This window comes from Camelus bactrianus, chromosome 2, assembly GCF_048773025.1.
Source record: "Camelus bactrianus isolate YW-2024 breed Bactrian camel chromosome 2, ASM4877302v1, whole genome shotgun sequence".
Classification (NCBI taxonomy): domain Eukaryota; kingdom Metazoa; phylum Chordata; class Mammalia; order Artiodactyla; family Camelidae; genus Camelus; species Camelus bactrianus.
The window spans coordinates 44,684,242-44,704,711 of NC_133540.1; the positions used below are offsets into that span (position 1 = coordinate 44,684,242).

The 20,470-nt window shown below is 33.6% G+C and overlaps 1 protein-coding gene across 10 annotated transcripts in view; it reads left to right on the forward strand.

Annotated features, from left to right (window-relative positions):
• SCLT1 (sodium channel and clathrin linker 1) overlaps window positions 1–20,470 on the forward strand; it is a 164,438-nt gene that overhangs the window by 28,272 nt on the left and 115,696 nt on the right. For all 10 annotated transcript variants that reach the window (XM_074378673.1, XM_074378670.1, XM_074378669.1 and 7 more), the window contains 4 exons: window positions 9,025–9,160; window positions 13,650–13,772; window positions 15,459–15,524; window positions 19,441–19,511. In XM_074378673.1, the coding sequence (XP_074234774.1) occupies window positions 9,025–9,160; window positions 13,650–13,772; window positions 15,459–15,524; window positions 19,441–19,511 (396 nt within the window). The remainder of the gene's footprint in view (window positions 1–9,024; window positions 9,161–13,649; window positions 13,773–15,458; window positions 15,525–19,440; window positions 19,512–20,470) is intronic.

The window sequence follows — 20,470 nt, forward strand, 5'->3', positions numbered from 1 at the left end:
GAGGTAGGTGACCCACAAATGGGTCACAGAAGTTCTCCCTAAGAAGCAAGTGGTCCAAGCCCCACATCAGTCTTCCCAGTTTGTGGTCCTGCAGTGGGAAGGCAAGGCCTCTGAACTTGTAACTTGAAGACAATCCAAACAAATGGAAAGATATATGATCATAGATTGAATTAATATCAAGAACAAATGAAATCCCTTTCAAAATACCAGTGGCATTTTTCACAGAACTAGAACAAATAATTTTAAAATTTGTATGGAAACACAAAAGACCCCAGATAGTCAAAACAATTTTGAGAAAGAAGAACAGCTGGAGGTATCATACACCCTGATTTTAAACTATACTACAAAGCTACAGTCACCAAAACAGTATGGTACTGGCACAAAAACAGATACACAGATCAATGGAACAGGATAGATGGCTCAGAAATAAACCGTACTCATGTGGTCAGTTAATCTGCAACAGTGGCGGAAAGAACATATGATGGAAAAGAGAGCATTTTCAATAAATGGTTCTGGGAAAACTGGATAGCTGTATGCAAAAGAATCAAATGGAATTATTTTCTACTTTTTCACACCATATTCAAAAATATTAAAGAGTTAAATGTACCTGAAAGCCCAAAACTGGAAAAAAACATAGGTGGTAAGCTCTTTGACATTAGTCTTAGCAATATTTTTTTGTATCAGTCTCTTTAGGCAAGGGAAACAAAAGCAAAAATAAACAAATGGGACTCCATCAAACTTAAAAGCTTTTGAACAGCAAATCTATCAACAAAAATGGAAAGGCAGTCTACTGAATGAAAAGATGTTTGCAAATGATATATCTGATAAGGGATTATATCCAAAATATACAAAGAAATCAGCTCAACATCAAATACACAACTGTTTTTAAAAAAGGGCAGAGAAGCTGAAGACATTTTTCCAAAGAGGGCTTATAGATGGCCAACAGACACATAAAGAGATGATCAGCATCCCTAATTATCAGGGAAATGCAAATCACAACCACTTGAGATACACCTCACACCTGTCAGAATGGCTATTACTCTAAGTGACAAATAACAATTGTTGGCTAGGGTGTGGAGAAAAGAGAAAGAGAGCACTTGTACATTGTTGTCAGAAGTGTAAATTGGTACATCCACTATGGGAAACAGTATGAAGATTCCTTAAAAAATTAAGAATTAATCTACCACATCATTGAAGAATACGAAACTACTAACTGCAAAAGGTATATGTACTCCTGTGTTCATTGTAGCATTATTTACAATAGCCAAGATATGGAATCAGCCTGTGTCCACTGATAGGTGAATGGAAAAAGATGTGTTATATATGTAGACACAGATCTATCTATATCTGTTTACACACGCACACAATGAAATATTACTCAGCTATTAAAAAAAGAATGAAAACTAGCCATGGACAGACCTAGGGGGTATTATGCAAAGTGAAATAAGTCAGAGAAAGATAAATACCATACGATTTCACTTATATGTGCAATCTTAAAAATGAAGCATATAAACATAACAGTGGAAACAGAGCTATAGAAACAGTGAACAAACAAGTGGTTTTCAGAGGGGGTTTGTAGAGGTTGAGGGATAAGTGAAGTGCAGGAGTATATTAAGAGGCAGACTTACAGTCATAAAATAAGTCATAGGGATGTACTGTACAACATAGGAAATATAGACAATAAAATAGTGTAATAACATTGGTGACAATGGTAACTAGACTTACTGTGGTGATCATTTTGTAATGTATAAAAACATTGAATCACTGTGTTGTACACCTAAAACTGATAGAACATTGTGAGTCAATTATACTTCAGCTTTTTTTTTTTTACAGCTATGGAAAATACTTTTAAAAAATTTTTTTTAACATTTTTTAATTGAGTTATAGTCATTTTACAATGTTGTGTCAAATTCCAGTGTAGAGCACAATTTTTTAGTTATACATGAACATACATATATTCATTGCCACATTATTTTTCACTGTGAGCTACCACAAGATCTTGTGTATATTTCCCTGTGCTATACAATATAATCTTGCTTATCTATTCTGCATATGCCTGTCAATATCTACAAATTTTGAACTCCCAGTCTGTCCCTTCCCACCCTCCTACCCCTTGGCAACCTCAAGTTTGTATTCTGTGTGTATGAGTCTGTTTCTGTTCTGTATTTGTGTTCTTTTTTTAGATTCCACATATGAGCGATCTCATGTGTTATTTTTTCTTTCTCTTTCTGGCTTACTTCACTTAGAATGACATTCTCAAGCGACATCCATGTTGCTGCAAATGGCGTTATGTTGTCTTTTTATGGCTAAACAGTACTCCATTGTGTAAATATACCACCACTTCTTTATCCAGTTGTCTGTTGATGGACATTTAGGCTGTTTCCATGTCTTGGCTATTGTAAATAGTGCTGCTATGAACATTGGGGTGCAAGTGTCTTTTTGAAGTAGGATTCCTTCTGGATATATGCCCAGGAGCAGGATCCCTGGGTCATATGGTAATTCTATTCCTAGTCTTTTGAGGAATCTCCATACTGTTCTTCACAGTGGCTGCACCAAAGTACATTCCCACCAGCAGAGTAGGAGGGTTCCCTTTTTCCACAGCCTCTCCAGCATTTGTAATTTGTGGACTTTTGAATGATGGCCATTCTGACTGGTGTGAGGTAATACCTCATCGTAGTTTTGATTTGCATTTCTCTGGTAATTAGTGATATTGAGCATTTTTTCATGTGCCTATTGATCATTTGTGTTTCTTCCTTGGAGAATTGCTTGTTGAGGTCTTCTGCCCATTTTTGGATTGGGTTGTTTGTTTTTTTCTTATTAAGTCGTATGAGCTGCTTATGTATTGTGAAGATCAAGCCTTTGTCGGTTTCATTGTTTGCAAAAATTTTCTCCCATTCCGTAGGTTGTTGCTTTGTTTTGCTTATGGTTTCCTTTGCTGTGCAGAAGGTTGTAAGTTTCATTAGGTCCTATTTGTTTATTCTTGCTTTTATTTCTATTGCTTGGGTAGACTGCCCTAGGAGAACATTTTTGAGATGTATATGAGATAATGTTTTGCCTGTATTTTCTTCTAGGAGGTTTATTGAATCTTGTCTTATGTTTAAGTCTTTGATCCATTTTGAGTTTATTTTTGTGTATGGTGTAAGGGAGTGTTCTAGCTTCATTAATTTACATACTGCTCTCCAGTTTTCCCAACACCATTTGTTGAAGAGACTGTCTTTTTTTTTTTTTAACATTTTTTTTTTATTAAGTAATAGTCATTTTACAATGTTGTGTCAAATTCCAGTGTGGAGCACAATTTTCAGTTATACATGAACATACATATATTCATTGTCACATTTTGTTTTTCACTGTGAGCTACCACAAGATCTTGTATATATTTCCCTGTGCTATATACAATATAATCTTGTTTATCTGTTCTAAATTTTAAAATCCCAGTCTGTCCCTTCCCACCCCGCTACCCCTGGGCAACCACAAGTTTGTATTCTATGTCTGTGAGTCTGTTTTCTGTTTTGTATTTATGTTCTTTTTTTTTTTTTTTTTTTTTTTTAAGATTTCACATATGAGTGATCTCCTATGGTATTTTTCTTTCTCTTTCTGGCCTGCTTCACTTAGAATGACGGGGAACATCCATGTTGCTGCAAGTGGCGTTATGTTGTTGGGTTTTGTGGCTGAATATATTCCATTGTGTAAATATACCACCACTTCTTTATCCAGTTGTCTGTTGATGGACATTTAGGCTGTTTCCATGTCTTGGCTATTGTAAATAGTGCTGCTATGAACATTGGGGTGCAAGTGTCTTTTTGAAGTAGGGTTCCTTCTGGATATATGCCCAAGAGGGGGATCCCTGGGCCATATGGTAATTCTATTCCTAGTCTTTCGAGGAATCTCCATACTGTTTTCCACAATGGCTTTCCTTGCTTCCCTCTCCCACTCTTAATGATTTAGATGTCTTCTTTTACAATTTTGTGTTTATTCTATTTGTAATTCATGGTAGTTATCACTTTTCCAGTTAGAAGTTTCTCATTTTGTAACATCCTGCTTCTTTTCTATTTAGAGTAGACCTATCAGTATTTCTTTTAGCATGGGTTTCGTGTTGCTAAACTCTTAGTTTTTGCTTGTCTGTGAAGTTCTTTATCTCTCCTTCTATTCTAAAGGATAGCCTTGCTGGATAGAGTATCCTAGGCTGCACCTTTTTTTCACTCAGGACTTTGAATATATCTTGCCACCCCCTTCTGGCCTGTAGTGTTTGTGTAGAGAAATCAGCTGAGAGCCTTATGGGGGTTCCCTTGTAACTCACTCTTTGTTTTTCTCTTGCTGCCTTTAGGATCATTTCTTTATCCTTGACGCTGACCATCTTGATTATGATATGTCTTGGTGTGTTTCTGTTTGGGTTCTTCCTGTTTGGGACCCTATGAGCCTCCTATACTTGGATATCTGATTCCTTCTTTAGGTTTGGGAAGTCTTCAGTCATGATTTCTTCAAAGACCTTTTCAATCCCCTTTGTTCTTTCTTCCCCTTCTGGAACCCCTATTATGCATAGATTGGCACGCTTTATATTATCCCATAGATCCCTTATATTGTTTTCATTTTTTTTTTATTTGTTTTCCTCTTAGCTGTTTTGATTGGGTGCTTTCTGTTGTCCTGTCTTCTAGGTCACTTATTCGTTCCTCTGCATCATCTAGCCTGCTTTGTACAGCCTTTAGTTCAGCTCTCATCTCAGCAAATGAGTTTACTAATTCTACTTGGTTCTTCTTTATAAATTCTATTTCATTTTTGACATTTTATATCTCTAAACACTATTTCTTTTATTTCTTTCAGTACTTTGATTACTCCTTTTTTGAAATCTTGATCTAGTAGGTCATCAATGTCTATTTCCTTGATCATGCTTTCAAGGGATTTCTCTTGATCTCTTAATTGGGAGTAGTTCCTCTGCTTCTTCATATTGCTCATATCTCTGTGGCAATGGTGGGCAGGTGGGTCATTCCCCCTACCGATGTCGCAATCAGATGCTGTGTTCAGGTGAGGCAGGTGGGCAGATCACGCCCCCTCCCAGCACCGTGGTCAGGTGCTGCGTTCCTGCCAGGATGGCGGGTCGCTGCTCGCCCTCTGCCTGCGCCAGTTGCTCTGCTTCTCTGTGCAGTTGCCCGCTCCACCTCGGGTCGGCGCTCCGTAGGCGGGCTAGGAAAGACTCAGAACAGCCCTGCCCCTGCTCCGTGACAAATCTCAGCTCCTTGTTTGTCTTGGCAGTGTGAGTTCTCTGAGGTGCCAGGGCAGAAAGATCTTACCTACTTTGGGCTGTAAACAAGTCTCAGTCCTGCCTAGGAGGTTGTGGAGCCCCCGGGTGCAGAGTCAGGGCTTGGCCCCGGCTCCGACCCCGACCAGGTGCTGCGCACAGGAGGATATGGCAGCTGTGTCTGCGCCCTGCCTCTCTTCTCACGAGAAGCACCAGTAATGGCACCGTGGTCTGAGGAGACAAAGGCTACAGCGCCTCTCCCCCCAGGGCACACCAGATGTGTTGCTTTGCTTTTTTCTCAATTTATGGGGGACCGAGGTTGTTCTGCTCCGTATCCCCTCCCAGCCATGGCGCACAGCACCCTGCGGTCCCCCAGGGCTTCCTCAGTGCAGCCGCCCCAGTCCTCCACCAGCTCGGGCAGCCTGTCCTGGCCCCCAGCTGCCAGCTCACATCTCGGGCTGGGTGTCACAGGGACCCTCTGTGCCTGTTTAACTTAGTTCTGTCGGACAAGGGGTGCTCTGGGCAGATCTGAACCTCGGAGGCTACCCCTCCGTCCCGCTGACCTCTCCGTTGGAGGAGGGAGACCCAGTGAATGAGCACTAGTCCTCCTTTGCCGCTCCCTCCCTGCAGGACCGGTCCCGCACTGTTTTGCTTTTTCTTCTTTCTTTTTTCCTTTTGTCCTACCAGATTTTTGGCGTCTTTGTCTTTCGAAGAGGGCAGTGTTCTATAGGAGTTTGGCAGGTGCTCTGGTTGGCTGAGTGGGTCCGTAGATGTGAGTTTTGGTAAATTTGTGGGAGAGGTGAGCTACAAGCATCCTACTCCTCCATCTTGCTTCTCTCCCTGAAGAGACTGTCTTTATTCCATTGTATATTCTTGCCTCCTTTTTCAAAGATTAGTTGACCAAAAGTTAGTGGGTTCATTTCTGGGCTCTCTATTCTGTTCCGTTGGTCCATATGTCTGTTTTTGTATCAATACCATGCTGTCTTGATTACCGTAGCTCTATAGTATTGTCTGAAGTCTGGGAGAGTTATTCCTCCAGCCTCTTTCTTTTTTTCAGTAATGCTTTGACAATTCTGGGTCTTTTGTGGTTCCATATAAATTTGATCATGATTTGTTCTAGTTCTGTGAAACATGTCCTGGGTAATTATACTTCAGTTTTTAAAAAGTGACCTTGCAAGCCAAAATCTTGGGAGTGATGTTTATAGTCAATGGCTTAAAATTATTGTTTGGGACCTTCAAAACATTTTTCCAAAATACTAAAAACTGTCTTACTTTTGATTAAAACTTTACTGTTTGTTATAAATGATAAGTTTTTTTTGTTACAAAGAAAGGAAATATCTTAATTCTTAACTTTGTAATTTTAAATAGGTGTACTAAATAAATATAATTTTACTATTATATAGTTTCATTTCATTGTTAGTTAAAAAGTATTAGCGGACAGCTAAATTGATTAAGATGGAAATATTTGTATGGTGGGAAAGAAGGAATATTATGCCATCCTTAAAATATCTACAGAAAACTTTATAATATGGGAGAATGCTTTTGTTTCAGTAATACACTTTAAAAAGCAGATTATAATAGCAATGTGTCCACTTTTAATGGAGAGTAAAAACTCTGCTAGAAAATACATTACAGCATTATTAATGGTTTTTCTCTGAGATTTGGTATGTCTTTTTTGTTAAACTCTTGTTATATTTATGTATTGATAATTTTTATCTTATGCAAATGTCATTTTATATCAGAGAGTAAGTACTTCTAATACTATAAGATATTTAAAAGTAAGAACCTTATGTTACTGATACTTCTAAGTACTTAAAAAAATTTTCGTTACAGAATAATTAGCAGTTGTCCTTTTTTTAGGGAGTAATGAAGTTTCTTGTTTTTGATGAGGTATTTGTCTTATGAGCTTCATTGTATTTGATGAACTTTGTTTTCAATAAATATATTTTTAAAATTAAGATTGGATTTTTCTAGTTTCAAAGAAGATTTTTTCCTTTGGTAGATAATTCTGTTTAAATTATTTTAGAGAGATGGATGTAACTCTGGAAAATTTTTATCTTGAGATGTGTTTATAATAATATTTTCTGCTTATAATATAAATTGTTTTCAAATTTTTCTAATGTTATGAAATGTTTTTCCTTCTAGGTTCATATAATTTTGATATAAAAATCTAATTAGTCTTTTAAGTTGAACCTTTTTATGCTTTTTTAAAAATTTTAAAGCATGAAATATAATTTAATGTAAGATTAAAGTTGAATTTAAGGTTTCATAGTTATGATCAAGCTTATTAAGAATGTGCTGGAAAAGAAAGCCTCTAGTCTTGACTTCATAACCATGAATAATTTTAGTCAGCTCTAGCTGAACTAGTTAGATGTCAGATGCGTTTAGTCAGCATCTAACTTGAACTAGTTAGATGTCAGATGCGTTTTGTGAAGCACAGTGAAGAAAATAACAAACAATACTACAAGGTTTAAAATTCCATTTCCTGCTTAATAAAGCTAAACAAGCAATTCTCCAAGGAAGGCATACAAATGATCAATAGGCACATGAAAAAATGCTCAATATCAGTAATTATCAGAGAAATGCAAATCAAAACTACAATGAGGTATCACCTCACACCAGTCAGAATGGTCATCATTCAAAACTCCACAAATGATAAATGCTGGAGAGGCTGTGGAGAAAATGGAATCCTTCTACACTGTTGGTAGGAATACAGTTTGGTGCAGCCATTGTGGAAAACAGTATGGAAATTCCTCAAAAAACTAATAATAGACTTACCATATGACCCAGCAATCCCACTTCTATGCATATATCCACAGGGAACCCTACTTTAGAAAGACATCTGCACCCCAGTGTTCATAGCACTATTGACAATAGCCAAGACATGGAAACAATCTATATATCCATTGACAGATGACTGGATAAAGAAGATGTGGTATATTTATACAATGGAATACTACTCAGCCATAAAAAATGATAAAATAATGCTATTTGCAGCAACATGGAAGAATGTCATTCTAAGTGAAATAAGCCAGAAAGAGAAAGAAAAATACCATATGATATCACTCATATGTGGTATCTAAAAAAAAAAAAAAAAAGACAGATGAACTTAATATATAAAACAGAAACAGACTTTCAGACATAGAATACAGACTTGTGGTTGCAGGGCAGAGAGGGGTTGGAAGGGATAAACTGGGAGTTCGAGATTTGCAGATACTGACTGTTATATATAAAATAGATAAACAAGATTATACTGTATAGCACAGGGAAATATATTCAATATCTTGTAGTAGCTTATGGTGGAAAAGAATATGAAAATTAATATATGTATATTCATGTATGGTTGAAGAATTGTACCATACACCAGAAATTGACAACATTGTAAATTGTTTATACCTCAGTAAAAAAAAAGAAAAATCCCATTTCCATTTAAGTAACTAGATGAAATTACTATCATATTTAAATTTTTTCTGAATGAGTTATTTCATCCACTAAAAAGGTATAATTTCTGAATTTTACTTCGTTGAAAAATTAAAATCTTCCTAGGACAAACTGAATTATGTATGCTTGAATTAATTATGACCAATTTAAATCATTCAAAATTGTGATATAATATTTTTTCTTACAGCACATTATTTAATGGTGATTAAACACTGTAAATTTTGAGGTTGACTTAACGATGATTTTTGTGTAAAGAATGATTAGACCCCACTGTTTATTTATTTAACCTTGAAACAGTAATTCCTGTTACTAAAATTAGATTATTTTTGTGTTAACTGTTTGTTCCAAAGGTTGCACAGTGAATTAAAAGATGCCGTTGAAAAGCAAGTGGATGCCCTTCCCTTTGGCACAGAGATGGGGAATGAGATATATACAGATGATGAAACAGTCAGGAATCTTCAAGAACAACTGCAACTGGCCAATCAAGTGAGTGATTATATATATATTGAATTATATCTTGAATAAACAGTTTCTTAAAATCTGTGTTAATCATTATTTATTAATGATAATAACAGAATATCAAAGTTGTTAATGGAATAATTTTCTGTAATTTGCAAAATAGTTGACAGATAACAAAACTTTTGCACTATGTACTCTCAGTGTTATAAATGTAGTTGCCATATATATATTTTAATTGAGTTGCAAAGCTAGCTTTTGGCATAATTTTTTGTGTTATAGAGTATTTTAATGCCAAAGAAAATTTTTAAAGAAAATAATTAATTATCCACTTGCCTAAATTTACATTTTTTATTTTTTGTGTTTTCTTCTGATAGTGTGTTTTCTTCAATTTTCAAAGATTTTAGAATTATAATTTTCTAAAGTTATACTTCTTTTAGAATTAGACTTTTTCTCTTTTTTTCTTCCTCACAGTAATTGAAATATTTGTAAGCTATGTTGTATATATCCTGTTTTTAGCACTGTAATTTTTTGGTTATAAGTAAAGGAATTTAATTTTAATTTAAAATTTTCTATCCCTGGGTATCTTGTATCTTGTATGGATTTGAATCCCATTTTTCTACTTAGCAGTTGTGCTTCAGTTTCATTTTATAAATGGAGATTAGAAATTCTGTATCATGATTTTGATTTTATGATTATCTATGAAAAGTCTTTTTCTTTTCAATTCCTTGGGATTTTGGTTTTGGAATTCTTTGCTTTTGAAAGTGATATTTTAAGTCAATCAGATAGGCTGTATCTACTTAATGGAGCATTGTGTAGCACCAGAATTCTTTTTTAATGTGTAAACAGAAGGAATTTGAAAACATAGTAGAGGCAAAAAAATAATTAGGAATGCATGTTTTTTACTCTGTTCTAGAATAGTATTCAGGAAAGATTTATTAATGTTGATATAGAAGTAAATGAAAATAATTTAGACTTATTAATGCTCTCTTTTGAAAGCTGTAGCAGAATAAACATTTCTTATTACTCCTGAAAAGTACTGACAGACCATACGTAAAATAACCCTCTCTTGTACACCTTACCTATAGGCAATGATTATTTGTCAGTCATACCTCAGTAAAACCAAAAAAAATTAGTTTAATTTATAAAAAGAAAGTGGAGTGCGAAACTGGGTAAGATTTGTAGTTTCAAAAAACGAAACAAAATGAAAAAGAATCCTGTCTCTAAAAATCGTCTCTCTGTAGTACTTTTGTCGCTATAATTTCCAATGCTAAATTTTACTAAAACTTGAAAATTATTATTTTTTTAAATCCAGTTGTTCTCATTTCTCACCTTTTTCTCCCTTAGCTTCTCCTCTCTTTGCCTATCTCCATCTGTATCTTGCTTAGTATTGTATTATGTTTCTGAAGAAGGTCCTACTTTTTTGCTGCATTTTGGATTATTACTTCATAGAAGATTTGGTGAGGTTCAAGTTTGAGCAGTCAAAAAGAAAAAACACAGATGTGTTCAAAACAAATTTTCCCACAAAATCCCAATGTACTTTGTATATAAATATGAAGTTTTAACAGTATGAAAATTTAGGCATTTTTGTAAAGTATGAATAATAGAAAATGTTAATAAATCCATAAACAATAATATCAAATGTTAATTCTGCCTATTATTTATACATACATGTTTATGTATTTTGTTTTTTAAGTTCTGATGAAACACATTGTTTTTGTATTCATCACTAGATTGAAAGACCTTTGTGTCATGCATGAAGACTAGTTGAATCCAAACTGAACAGATAAAAACTGAAATACAATTTATAGTAGAAAATTGAGAGAAAAGAGAATTCTTCATTATATTATGCTTCATTAAAGTAATAAATGCAGAGAATTTAACAAATAATCTTCATTCATTCCACAAATATTTACTAGGTATCTATGAGATACGAGTCACTGTGCTTCATGTTGATAATACAGTGAAGAATGTTGGCTTCTGCTTTTGTGGAACTCACAGGCTTTAGGAAGAAAAGTCTGGTCAAACGTCTTGAGTTTGGTCTCCATTCTACTTTCTGGCTCTTTGATCTTGGGGAACTTCTTTGTGCTTCACCTTCCTTATTTATGTATGGAGATTATAATAATTCTTATCTTATGGAGTTCTTATGGGAATTAAATTTTTAAATTCCCATGTAACACTTAGGATAATGCCCAGCATATATGTAAGTTCATAAATCTACCTATTATTTTTATCATCATCATTATTTCACAGCAAGATAAACAAAGAAGAATTAAAATTAGGTGCAAAAGTTTCTGTGTAGAGCAAGTGTAATTGCTTTGGTTGCTGAGAGCACTAATATACTATCATACACCTACCTTAATATTTTTAGCTTGGAGTATTTTGTTCTATAAAAATGTGATTTGTAATATTTTTTCTGGAGGAAAGTTTAGCAAAAAGAACCCTAGAAATGTTCATATCCTTTGACCAATTAGATGGTGATACCACATAGATTCTAGCAATCTGTCCTAAGAAACTATAGTATTATAGTATTGTTTTGATATTTAAAAATTGAAGTTGTTTAAAAATCTAAAAATATGGAGTCACTGAAATAACATTTTTTCCAAATGATGGGTTTATGTATTAGTACGGTGGTTCTCAAATTGTAATCACCCGAGAGCTTATTGAAATAAAGATTGTCACCCCTCACCCAAGCTTCTGATTCAGGAAGTCTGAGATATGGTTCAGTTTACATTTCTAACAGGTCCTATGGCAGTGCTGCTAGTCCTTTGAGAACCACTGGTCTAGGAGAATCTACATTTTCTAACTAGTAATCCAGATGATTCTTATCGTCAGGCAGGTTTGGAAAACTGCAGTCGTTTGAAGTATGAGGCATTTTAATGATCATTCTATTGAAAAGAAAGTCTTAAGGAAATAAAATAAACTGTCCAGGATTATTAAGGAAATAAAATAAACTGTCCAGGGTTATTCAGTCAGGATTAGAAATCCAACCCAAGTCTAATGGTTCCAGATTTGCTTTTGTCTATAAATTTTAAGACTGTGTATGTTTTAGGCAAAACTAATCAATGATTTTCGAAGTCAGAATAATGGTTCTTTTGGGGGAGATTCATGGTATCTGGAAGAGAGCAGGGCATCTTCTAGGTGCTGGTAATAATGTTCTCTTTCTTGAATTGGGTCCCAGTTACATGGGTTCACTTAGTATACAAATTCATGATTTGTGTGTTTCTGGCTGCATGTTACACCTCAGCAATAGTTTCCTTTAAACTTATAAACATGTATTTTAAGTATATACTCATTATGTTCCAAAAATGTGTTATCTTTTCACTACACCTTCTTACCTGCTTACTAAAACTGAGAGAGGATTATCGCTGACCTGGGATTTAAAAGCTTGGATTTCAGAGACAAAGAGGTTTCTTCTTGACTCTGTCAACAACTTGCTGAGGGACTGTAGGCCAAAAGCTTGAACCTTAGTTTCCACTTCTCTAAAAAGAGAAAAACGCTTTCTGTATGCTAGCTTAGAGTTTCTCAACCTTTTTGGTTAAGGATCCCTCCTTAGGATGCTTAAAAATTATTGAGGACTTAAAAGAGCTTTTTATTTTTGTGGGGTATTTATCATATTACTAATTAAAACTAAGATTTTTTAAAATAAATGGGAGCATGAGAATACATTTCGGTAGCCACCAGAGCAGTGACAGCATCACACATCACATCACATAAACTTTGAAAACCTCCACTGTACATTTATGAGAGGATGAGGGTGAAATAGGCAAATAATGTCTTTCTATTATTATGAACATAATTTTGTCTTCTGGGAATCCCATACCACTCTTTGAGAATTGCTCTAATGAAAGAATTAATGACTTGAGAAAATTCTTCTTATAAACTGCCAAGTGAAAATAGTACAATACAAACAGCACACTATATGATTCCCAATTTTGTTAAAAGAAAAAAAAATACAAAATTCTCCCCCAAATCCTATTTATAAACAAGAATACATCCAACATTTATAAAGATGATTGTATTCAGATGTTAGCAGTATTTATTATATCAGGTGTTAAAACTATCAGATTATTTTATCTTCTCTATTTTTCTGTATTTTCCTAATTTTCTACAATAAACATTTATTACTTTTGCAGTCAGAAAAAAAACTTATACTTTACCAAGGAAGTTTTTTTTAGATATTTCTGTGGCTTACACTTTCTTGTGGAACAAGGAGAGTGGTTTAAACGTCTACCTCTGATTGAAGGGTTTTAATTTTAATTATGAAATCCAAATAAAAAGAAGATTTCAAACTAAGGAATTTTTATCTTTTGATTTTTTCTAAATTTAAGTTTAATAATTGAGTTTATAATTATTAATAAACTTAATCAAAAATATTATGACTGTACCATCTTTATATAAGTTCTGTTTTTATTTTGTGTCTTTATATACAAGAATTCCTTCTGTAAAAGAAAATGATTCATTTGTACTGTGCAATAGCCTACTAATAATTTAATGAGTTCTCAAATTTTTTTAATAGGAAAAAACTCAGGCTGTGGAACTCTGGCAGACTGTTTCTCAAGAGTTGAATAGACTGCAGAAACTTTACCAGGAACATATGACTGAGGCCCAGATTCATATAGTAGAAAGTCAAAAACAAAAGGTAATCTTGTATGTCATGGTTTTCTTATATATCAGTAAGAAGTTGCATTCTGGAGAAATTATTTGGAAAGAATGCCTGAATCTCTACTGTGTTATTTATGTTGGCAGTAAATAGGTCTTCGATGGTTAGAAGTCTCTTGAACACATAAGATAATTATGTGCCTAGTATACACTGGGTTTTAAAATGTGATTAGTAATGAAAGCTGTAATTAGTGCTGAGAAACACCCTGTAAGATTATTATGTGTAAATGGACATCCAAAGCTTTCATGTTCTTGATTTTCTACCTGGCTTAAAAAAGACAAAAACTGTTCATTAGATTATGGACAATGAAGAAGCCTACTCAAATGTAGTGACAATGCCATATAAAATGAAAATGTTAACAACATTAAATATGACCTTTTACTAAAATTCATGTGAAGTTTGTCTAACATAAATTAATCAGAATAGGATTTTACAATAGGAAAGAATCTTAATGGCTTTTAAGGGCTTCTTTCTATTCAAAGCAAGAATCATTTTATATTCTTTCAAAATGGGCATCTATCTTCTGCTTTATACCTCTGTTGACAAGAATTCACTATCTCACATGACCATCCATTCCATTGGAAAATCTACCTCCTTTATCTTTCCGTTGATTCTTTTTCTGCTAGGTATATTGAAAACTATGGAGTAATTCCAATTCTTATCCCTTTCCTGTGGATTTTGAGAAGGCATCTGTTTAAATATATTAGTTATCATGCCTATCTTCAATTCTCATTTATAGGCTTTTCAAATTCCAGTTTATGACTGTTCCTATTATTATTATTATAACCAGAAATTTCTACCTAAAGAAGTCATAATAATGCTTAATGATGCTTTGCAGTTAACAAAATGAGTTTTTCATACATGCCCTGGTTTGAAAATAACCCTCATGTAGTCTAAGCCATAACTCTTACCCTGAGATCTAGAAACCATTTCTAATACAAGTATGTTCTTTAAGGCTGTTTCTTCATTTAGGTCAAACAACTAAGCCTTTAGGTTTTTGGAGTATTTTTCTACCTGAATAAGATCAGTCTTATGCTATTGCTATGCAGTTAGGGTTTTGGTTTTTTTGCAGGGGGGATTTTGGTTGGGTTTTAGGGGGTGCAAGACTTTACAAATAATACTTTGTCCTTATTTCCCTAGTTACCTATCAGTTTTGAGTTCTGTTACGTGATATAATAGCAACCCTTCCTAACCTTGTGTCATCTGCTCGTATAATGTTGAATCAGATTGTAACAGATAATCAAAAAATTTAAAACTTGTGGGTCATTCAAGCCATGAGAATTTTAAAGAGGGGAAAGGCACAATAACTCCTTGACTGTGATTTATATTGTAGGTTTTAAATAGGTTTGAATGTGGTTTTTCAGTATTGGGTAAGGTCTTTCTAGCATATCTATTTATTAATGGATTGAGTTCTAGAAATAATGATTTCACATAAAACATAGATTCTTATATTAGTTTCCATGTTATCACTTTGTTTAATTTTGTAATTGTTAAAAAATTTATTTTTTCATTTCAACTGTTAACTCACACAATAATTGTTAGAAGGAATATAACTGATGTCTTCTAGACTTAGGCATAATGATTTTAGACATGATTTTAGTTTAATTTTAAATATGGGCTGTAAACAAAATGCTATTTATGTACCCCTCTACCTTCCTACTGTAGGATCAGCTGACCAATTTTCAACAACTAACCAAGCAACTTCATGTTACTAATGAGAACATAGAAATGGTAAGTGAAAATATCCACTTAGTGCCCTTGTTATATAAACTAGAAAGTGTCACACTAAGTAATAATATTTATTTTTTGCTAAGGCAAATCAATAAGAAAAAACTAAAAATAGGTAGGCAGTACTTTTTGCTTTTTATCTGTCTTTTTCTTTCACATTCAATAGCAAGACATGAGCATTCATAGTAGTTTCTAGAGATCTAAAATTAACAGCTATCTGAAATATATTCTAATCTGAAAATACTCTTTGGGTCCTTAGTAAGATCTCTTGAGAGTAATCTAGACTGTTAGCTTCTCAAGAGTAGGACTTAGGCTTTGTTCTTAGTATTTCATCTAGAACACGGTTAGGTATATAAAGAAAATAGTGGAACTGTTAGACAGATGAATAGCCCAAATCCTTAAAAATAATAGGATACTAAGAACCACTTGTTAGTTGATTGACCATCAGTCACCTAAATTGGTGCACCTAAATTCCCTTTAATTTTTTCCTGAAAGAAGTACAATTAGTCTTCCCAGTTCTGCCTTTTTGCCTTTTTTCTTCTCTCACTTTTATTTTCTTTTTCTCTTCTTTTCTTTTCCTTCTTGGAATTTTATGTTACCTTATTGTTGAGTAATAGGATTATGACATCCCAGGTATTTCCTCTTTTCCTTTCTTCATTTTGCTTAGTTACCCTGTTAATTCTTATTAGTACCTAATGAAAAATGTCTTTAAGAGTGGAGTTGTGCCATCAAAAGTAAGTTTATTTGATCTCATTCTTCTTTTTAAAATTTTCTCCTTTAACCATGTAAAAAATTATTAAATAAATTTCTCCCTATTTTACTTATGTTAACATTTAGAATTTCTATTCACTTAAAATTTTTGATAATGTGACTTCTTAGTTTTAAAACAGTATTAAAGTACTCCAGAATAAAATGATGACTGATTTCCATAATTAAGAAATCCTATTTCTACATGACATTAATAGTCTAACCTAACATCACAATTGTTTATTCTTTTAATATTTGCTAGAATTGTGGAGATTATCTAATCCTTTGATATTTTATACCACAGAGCCTATATTTTGTTATATACAACCCAAAACCATTCTGATGAAAGTCATGGGGAAAGAATACTTGAATACATTAAAAATTTCTAAGGCACAAGAATTCATAGTTTCAGACCAAAACTAAGAATAATAACCTAGGGATACAATAAAAGTGATAAAGGAGTGACAAGATGGATGAAGCATTGTGTTACAAAGAACAAATAAAAGACTATCCTGGTAGTTAAAATAAAGAAAAATGGCTAAGAGAAATTTTTAAGACTTAAGAATTTTTCTTAATGTAACGAACACTGTGGTATCAAACAAGACTCTACCAAGTGTAAAGGGAGATAGTTAAATGATTATAAAGATTTTTTAAGTCTCAGCATTCAGAGTGTGGTCATAGGAGCAAGTTTGAGTCAAAAATCAAACAATGTCCATTAAAAATTTTTCAGATTACATAAATAAACTCAAGAAATGAGTAAGTTCTTACAGATGTACAAGAAATTGATGAATATACAACAAATAAATAATCTTTTATAACCAGTGCACTTTAATAATATGCAGAAGGTAAAATGTCCTGACCTGAATGGTAAATAAAAATACAAATTTATATTTATTTATTATTACTAGAGATACAATAAGTTCACATTTCCAAGAGATTCTCTTTACTGAAATTGTATTTTTCTTGAGATTTATTCATCTCCATAAAGTAACCCAAAAATATTTGTTTATTTCATCTTAATTTCCTTCCACTGCCATGGGTTCTTTCGTTGTAAGAGAAGTGTGCATGTATCCACAAAGCCCCTATCTATTTGATAAATGCCAACTGAAATAATCAGTGATAAGATAGATGATGTAAAGGGATACTTCCCTGGACCTTTAGGAATCTACAAATTCTGTAACATTGATATAATTTTTTTTGTAATCATTAATAAAAAATAAAGCCATGTTCAGATGCAGTTATTGAGCTCTTACTACACTTGCTAGCAAGTTGCATGTGTTTGTTTCCATCACTAGCTTCTTAGAATTCACAATTCTAATTTATACTTCTGCTAATCTCTTTACATAATTTACCTTTAAGGTGCTCCCAAATAGTAAGAAACACAAGAATTACTTATGCTATGTCCAAGACTGTACATAATAAAATGTTATGGTGCATTACAAATATTATACAGGAATTCAGAGATTGAATCAGTTTGGGCTGAGGTCATTGAGACAGCTTCACAGGAGAATTTGAAATGATATTAAAGGTCATCTGTTCCCTCAAATGATATATAAAATTCTATTAAATGCTTTTCAGATGATCCTCTAGCCTTTGCTTTGAATATCCTCTGTAAGACATACTGTCATTTCCACTAAGAGCCTGTTTCTTTGAACTCTGATTATTAGAAAGCTAAAATCTCTTACTAGATTTCCTCCCACTGATACATAATTTTATCTTTTGGTGTAACATACAACAAGCTCATTTCTTTTTCAAGTCAATCCTTCAGTTATTTGCATATACCCATTATGTCTTTCATGACTCATGCCCAGTGTTACACCCAGTGTTTTGTTTTTAACTTTTCTGGTGTGGTATAATTTACTTACCTCTCATTAGTCTGGCCATCTTTCTGTGTGTACTATAGTTGGTCTTTTAAATTGTGGTCTATGAATTAAATACTAAATTCTTGTCTGGAACAATCTACTTCCCAAGATAAAGATTCAGTTCTCAGACTCTCTTTCATGTCTCAGTAAAGGCATTTGTTCATTAATTCCTTAAAAGTATAGTACTTAGAATGTACTAAATCATGTGTTAGATGCTGGGAGTTCTAGGTGAAGCTAGTCTTCAAAAAGAGGCTCATATTATAGCCAGGAATACATAAACTTTAACTATAGTACTTAAGGGCAGTGTGCATTGTAAAAGTATATGTAAAGTTTTATCAAAATGCAAAAACTAAACAATTAATTCTACCTTAGAGTCAATGAATCACTCAGTATATGCAGGGCTGACTGCTGGCAGAATGATGACATCCCAGGTAGAGGGAAATACCAAAGTGTATTAAAAATGTGAAGTCAGTGAAATTGGGTAGGGTGTGAGAAAAGCACAATGAAAACTGCCTCAGGGAGTTTGGTTGGAGAGGTATGTATGATTTGTTAGAATGGAAAGAGACTGAAATCAAGACTATCAGTTAGGAGGTAAGTATAATTTATGTGATTTTGCCTATAAGGCATATAGGTAAGGATGAGGAATTTGTACCATCATGATAATTTTTTTCTACACTTAGAAGAATGCTTCACATCTTTCTTTAGCATTAGTAGACTCTGGGAAAGGAGTTCCAAAGCATGTCACTTATTTAGGAGATAATACCAGGAAGTACCAGTAGGGGAGTGGAGAAATGAGACTGGGAAGGGAAGATAAGGCAGCCAATAAAGGACTTTTAACAATCGAGCAAATTAACACTGTGGGTAACTGAAAGTTAATCCCACTGATGAACTCTGGAACCCAGTTTAGAACACAGGGCTCAGAGATATTCCACCATGGGGCATGGGAGTTAGGGATTTTTACACACCAGTTCCCTTCAATCTTTGTTATTGAGCTCTTCCAGAACAGACTGGGAACATGAAGTCTACAACACCTATAGCCTTCTGCATAGTTAGGTGAACAAAGGCGGCTCAGAAAGCCAGAGAAAGCCAGAAGTCACAGAAGTGAGGATGCAGGTGGTTTGAAGGGAAGCAGGCACCTACTGAAGTAGTAAAGGCAGGGAAAGGTGGCCAGGGTTATATTTTACCATCAAAAAATCTAATAATCATCATGACTTCATTTTATTTTCTTCTACTTGTATACTCCTGTAGTTAGCGTTCAAAGATGTAGTTTTAAATGTTCTAATACTGTATGTTTTTTTTTCTTGTGGCAGACTAATCAACACTTTCTGAAAACAGTAACTGAACAAAATGTGGAAATCGAGCAACTCCGAAAACAACTTAGGTATTTTCAGAAATGATTTTTGTTAATTTATTAATAATTATTTTTCTTCAAAGAAAGTGATGATGTCAAAATTTTTCCCATGAGTTTTTTTTCCCCTCCCTTTTAATCTTCTGTCAATAGCTTTTTGTATGTATGTTCTTTGGGGACAAGAAGAGACTGAAATCAAGACTGTTAGGAGGCAAATATAATATATATATATGAAGGGATGTTCCATGATGGCAAAACCAGTGTTTGTGGAAGAAAATCAGTTCTCTTTAAGTTTTTCTACACATATTTCTTTTTGGATTCCCCCATAAGCAGACCCTAAAAGTCCCAAAGTGCGTCAGTTTACTTAGAGGTAATACCAGGGAGCACCAGTGGAGGAGTGGGGAAGTGAAGCAGGGAAGGGGAGGAGAAGGCAGCCAATAAGAGGTTTTTAAAAATCAGACAGCTTAATACCATATGTATATTATGGTCCAGTGGTTTAATAATCATTGCATTAATCGACTTTACTGAAAAAACCCTAAATGACCAAAGAACTTTTCACTTTTCATTCCCCTTAGTTACAATACTTTAAATTCAGAAGTGTAGTCATAAGATTTTGTGCTGTGATGCTGTCATATAGAAATATCTTTAAATTGTATTGGAAATTTATATTTTATAAGAAATGTAGGTTACTGTTTATTAAAGGAATCTTGCTATTCATTTTGTTTTTCCTACCATCATGATTTTGCCCTGCCAAATAATACCTTATTTTTTTAAGAAACACTTATTTTACAAAATCTTATATGCCATTTAAAAATATTTTAATTTTATTACCTTCATGAACTTTTAAATTTAATTTAACAAATTTACCTTCTTTTCCTCAGACATTTTTACTTGTGGGCTCTTATTTGGTCCTATTATTTCTTTTGATGTAACTGATTTTACAGTTAAAATAGCAGTGATTTATTTAATTGCAAGATCTTATTACTCTTTTT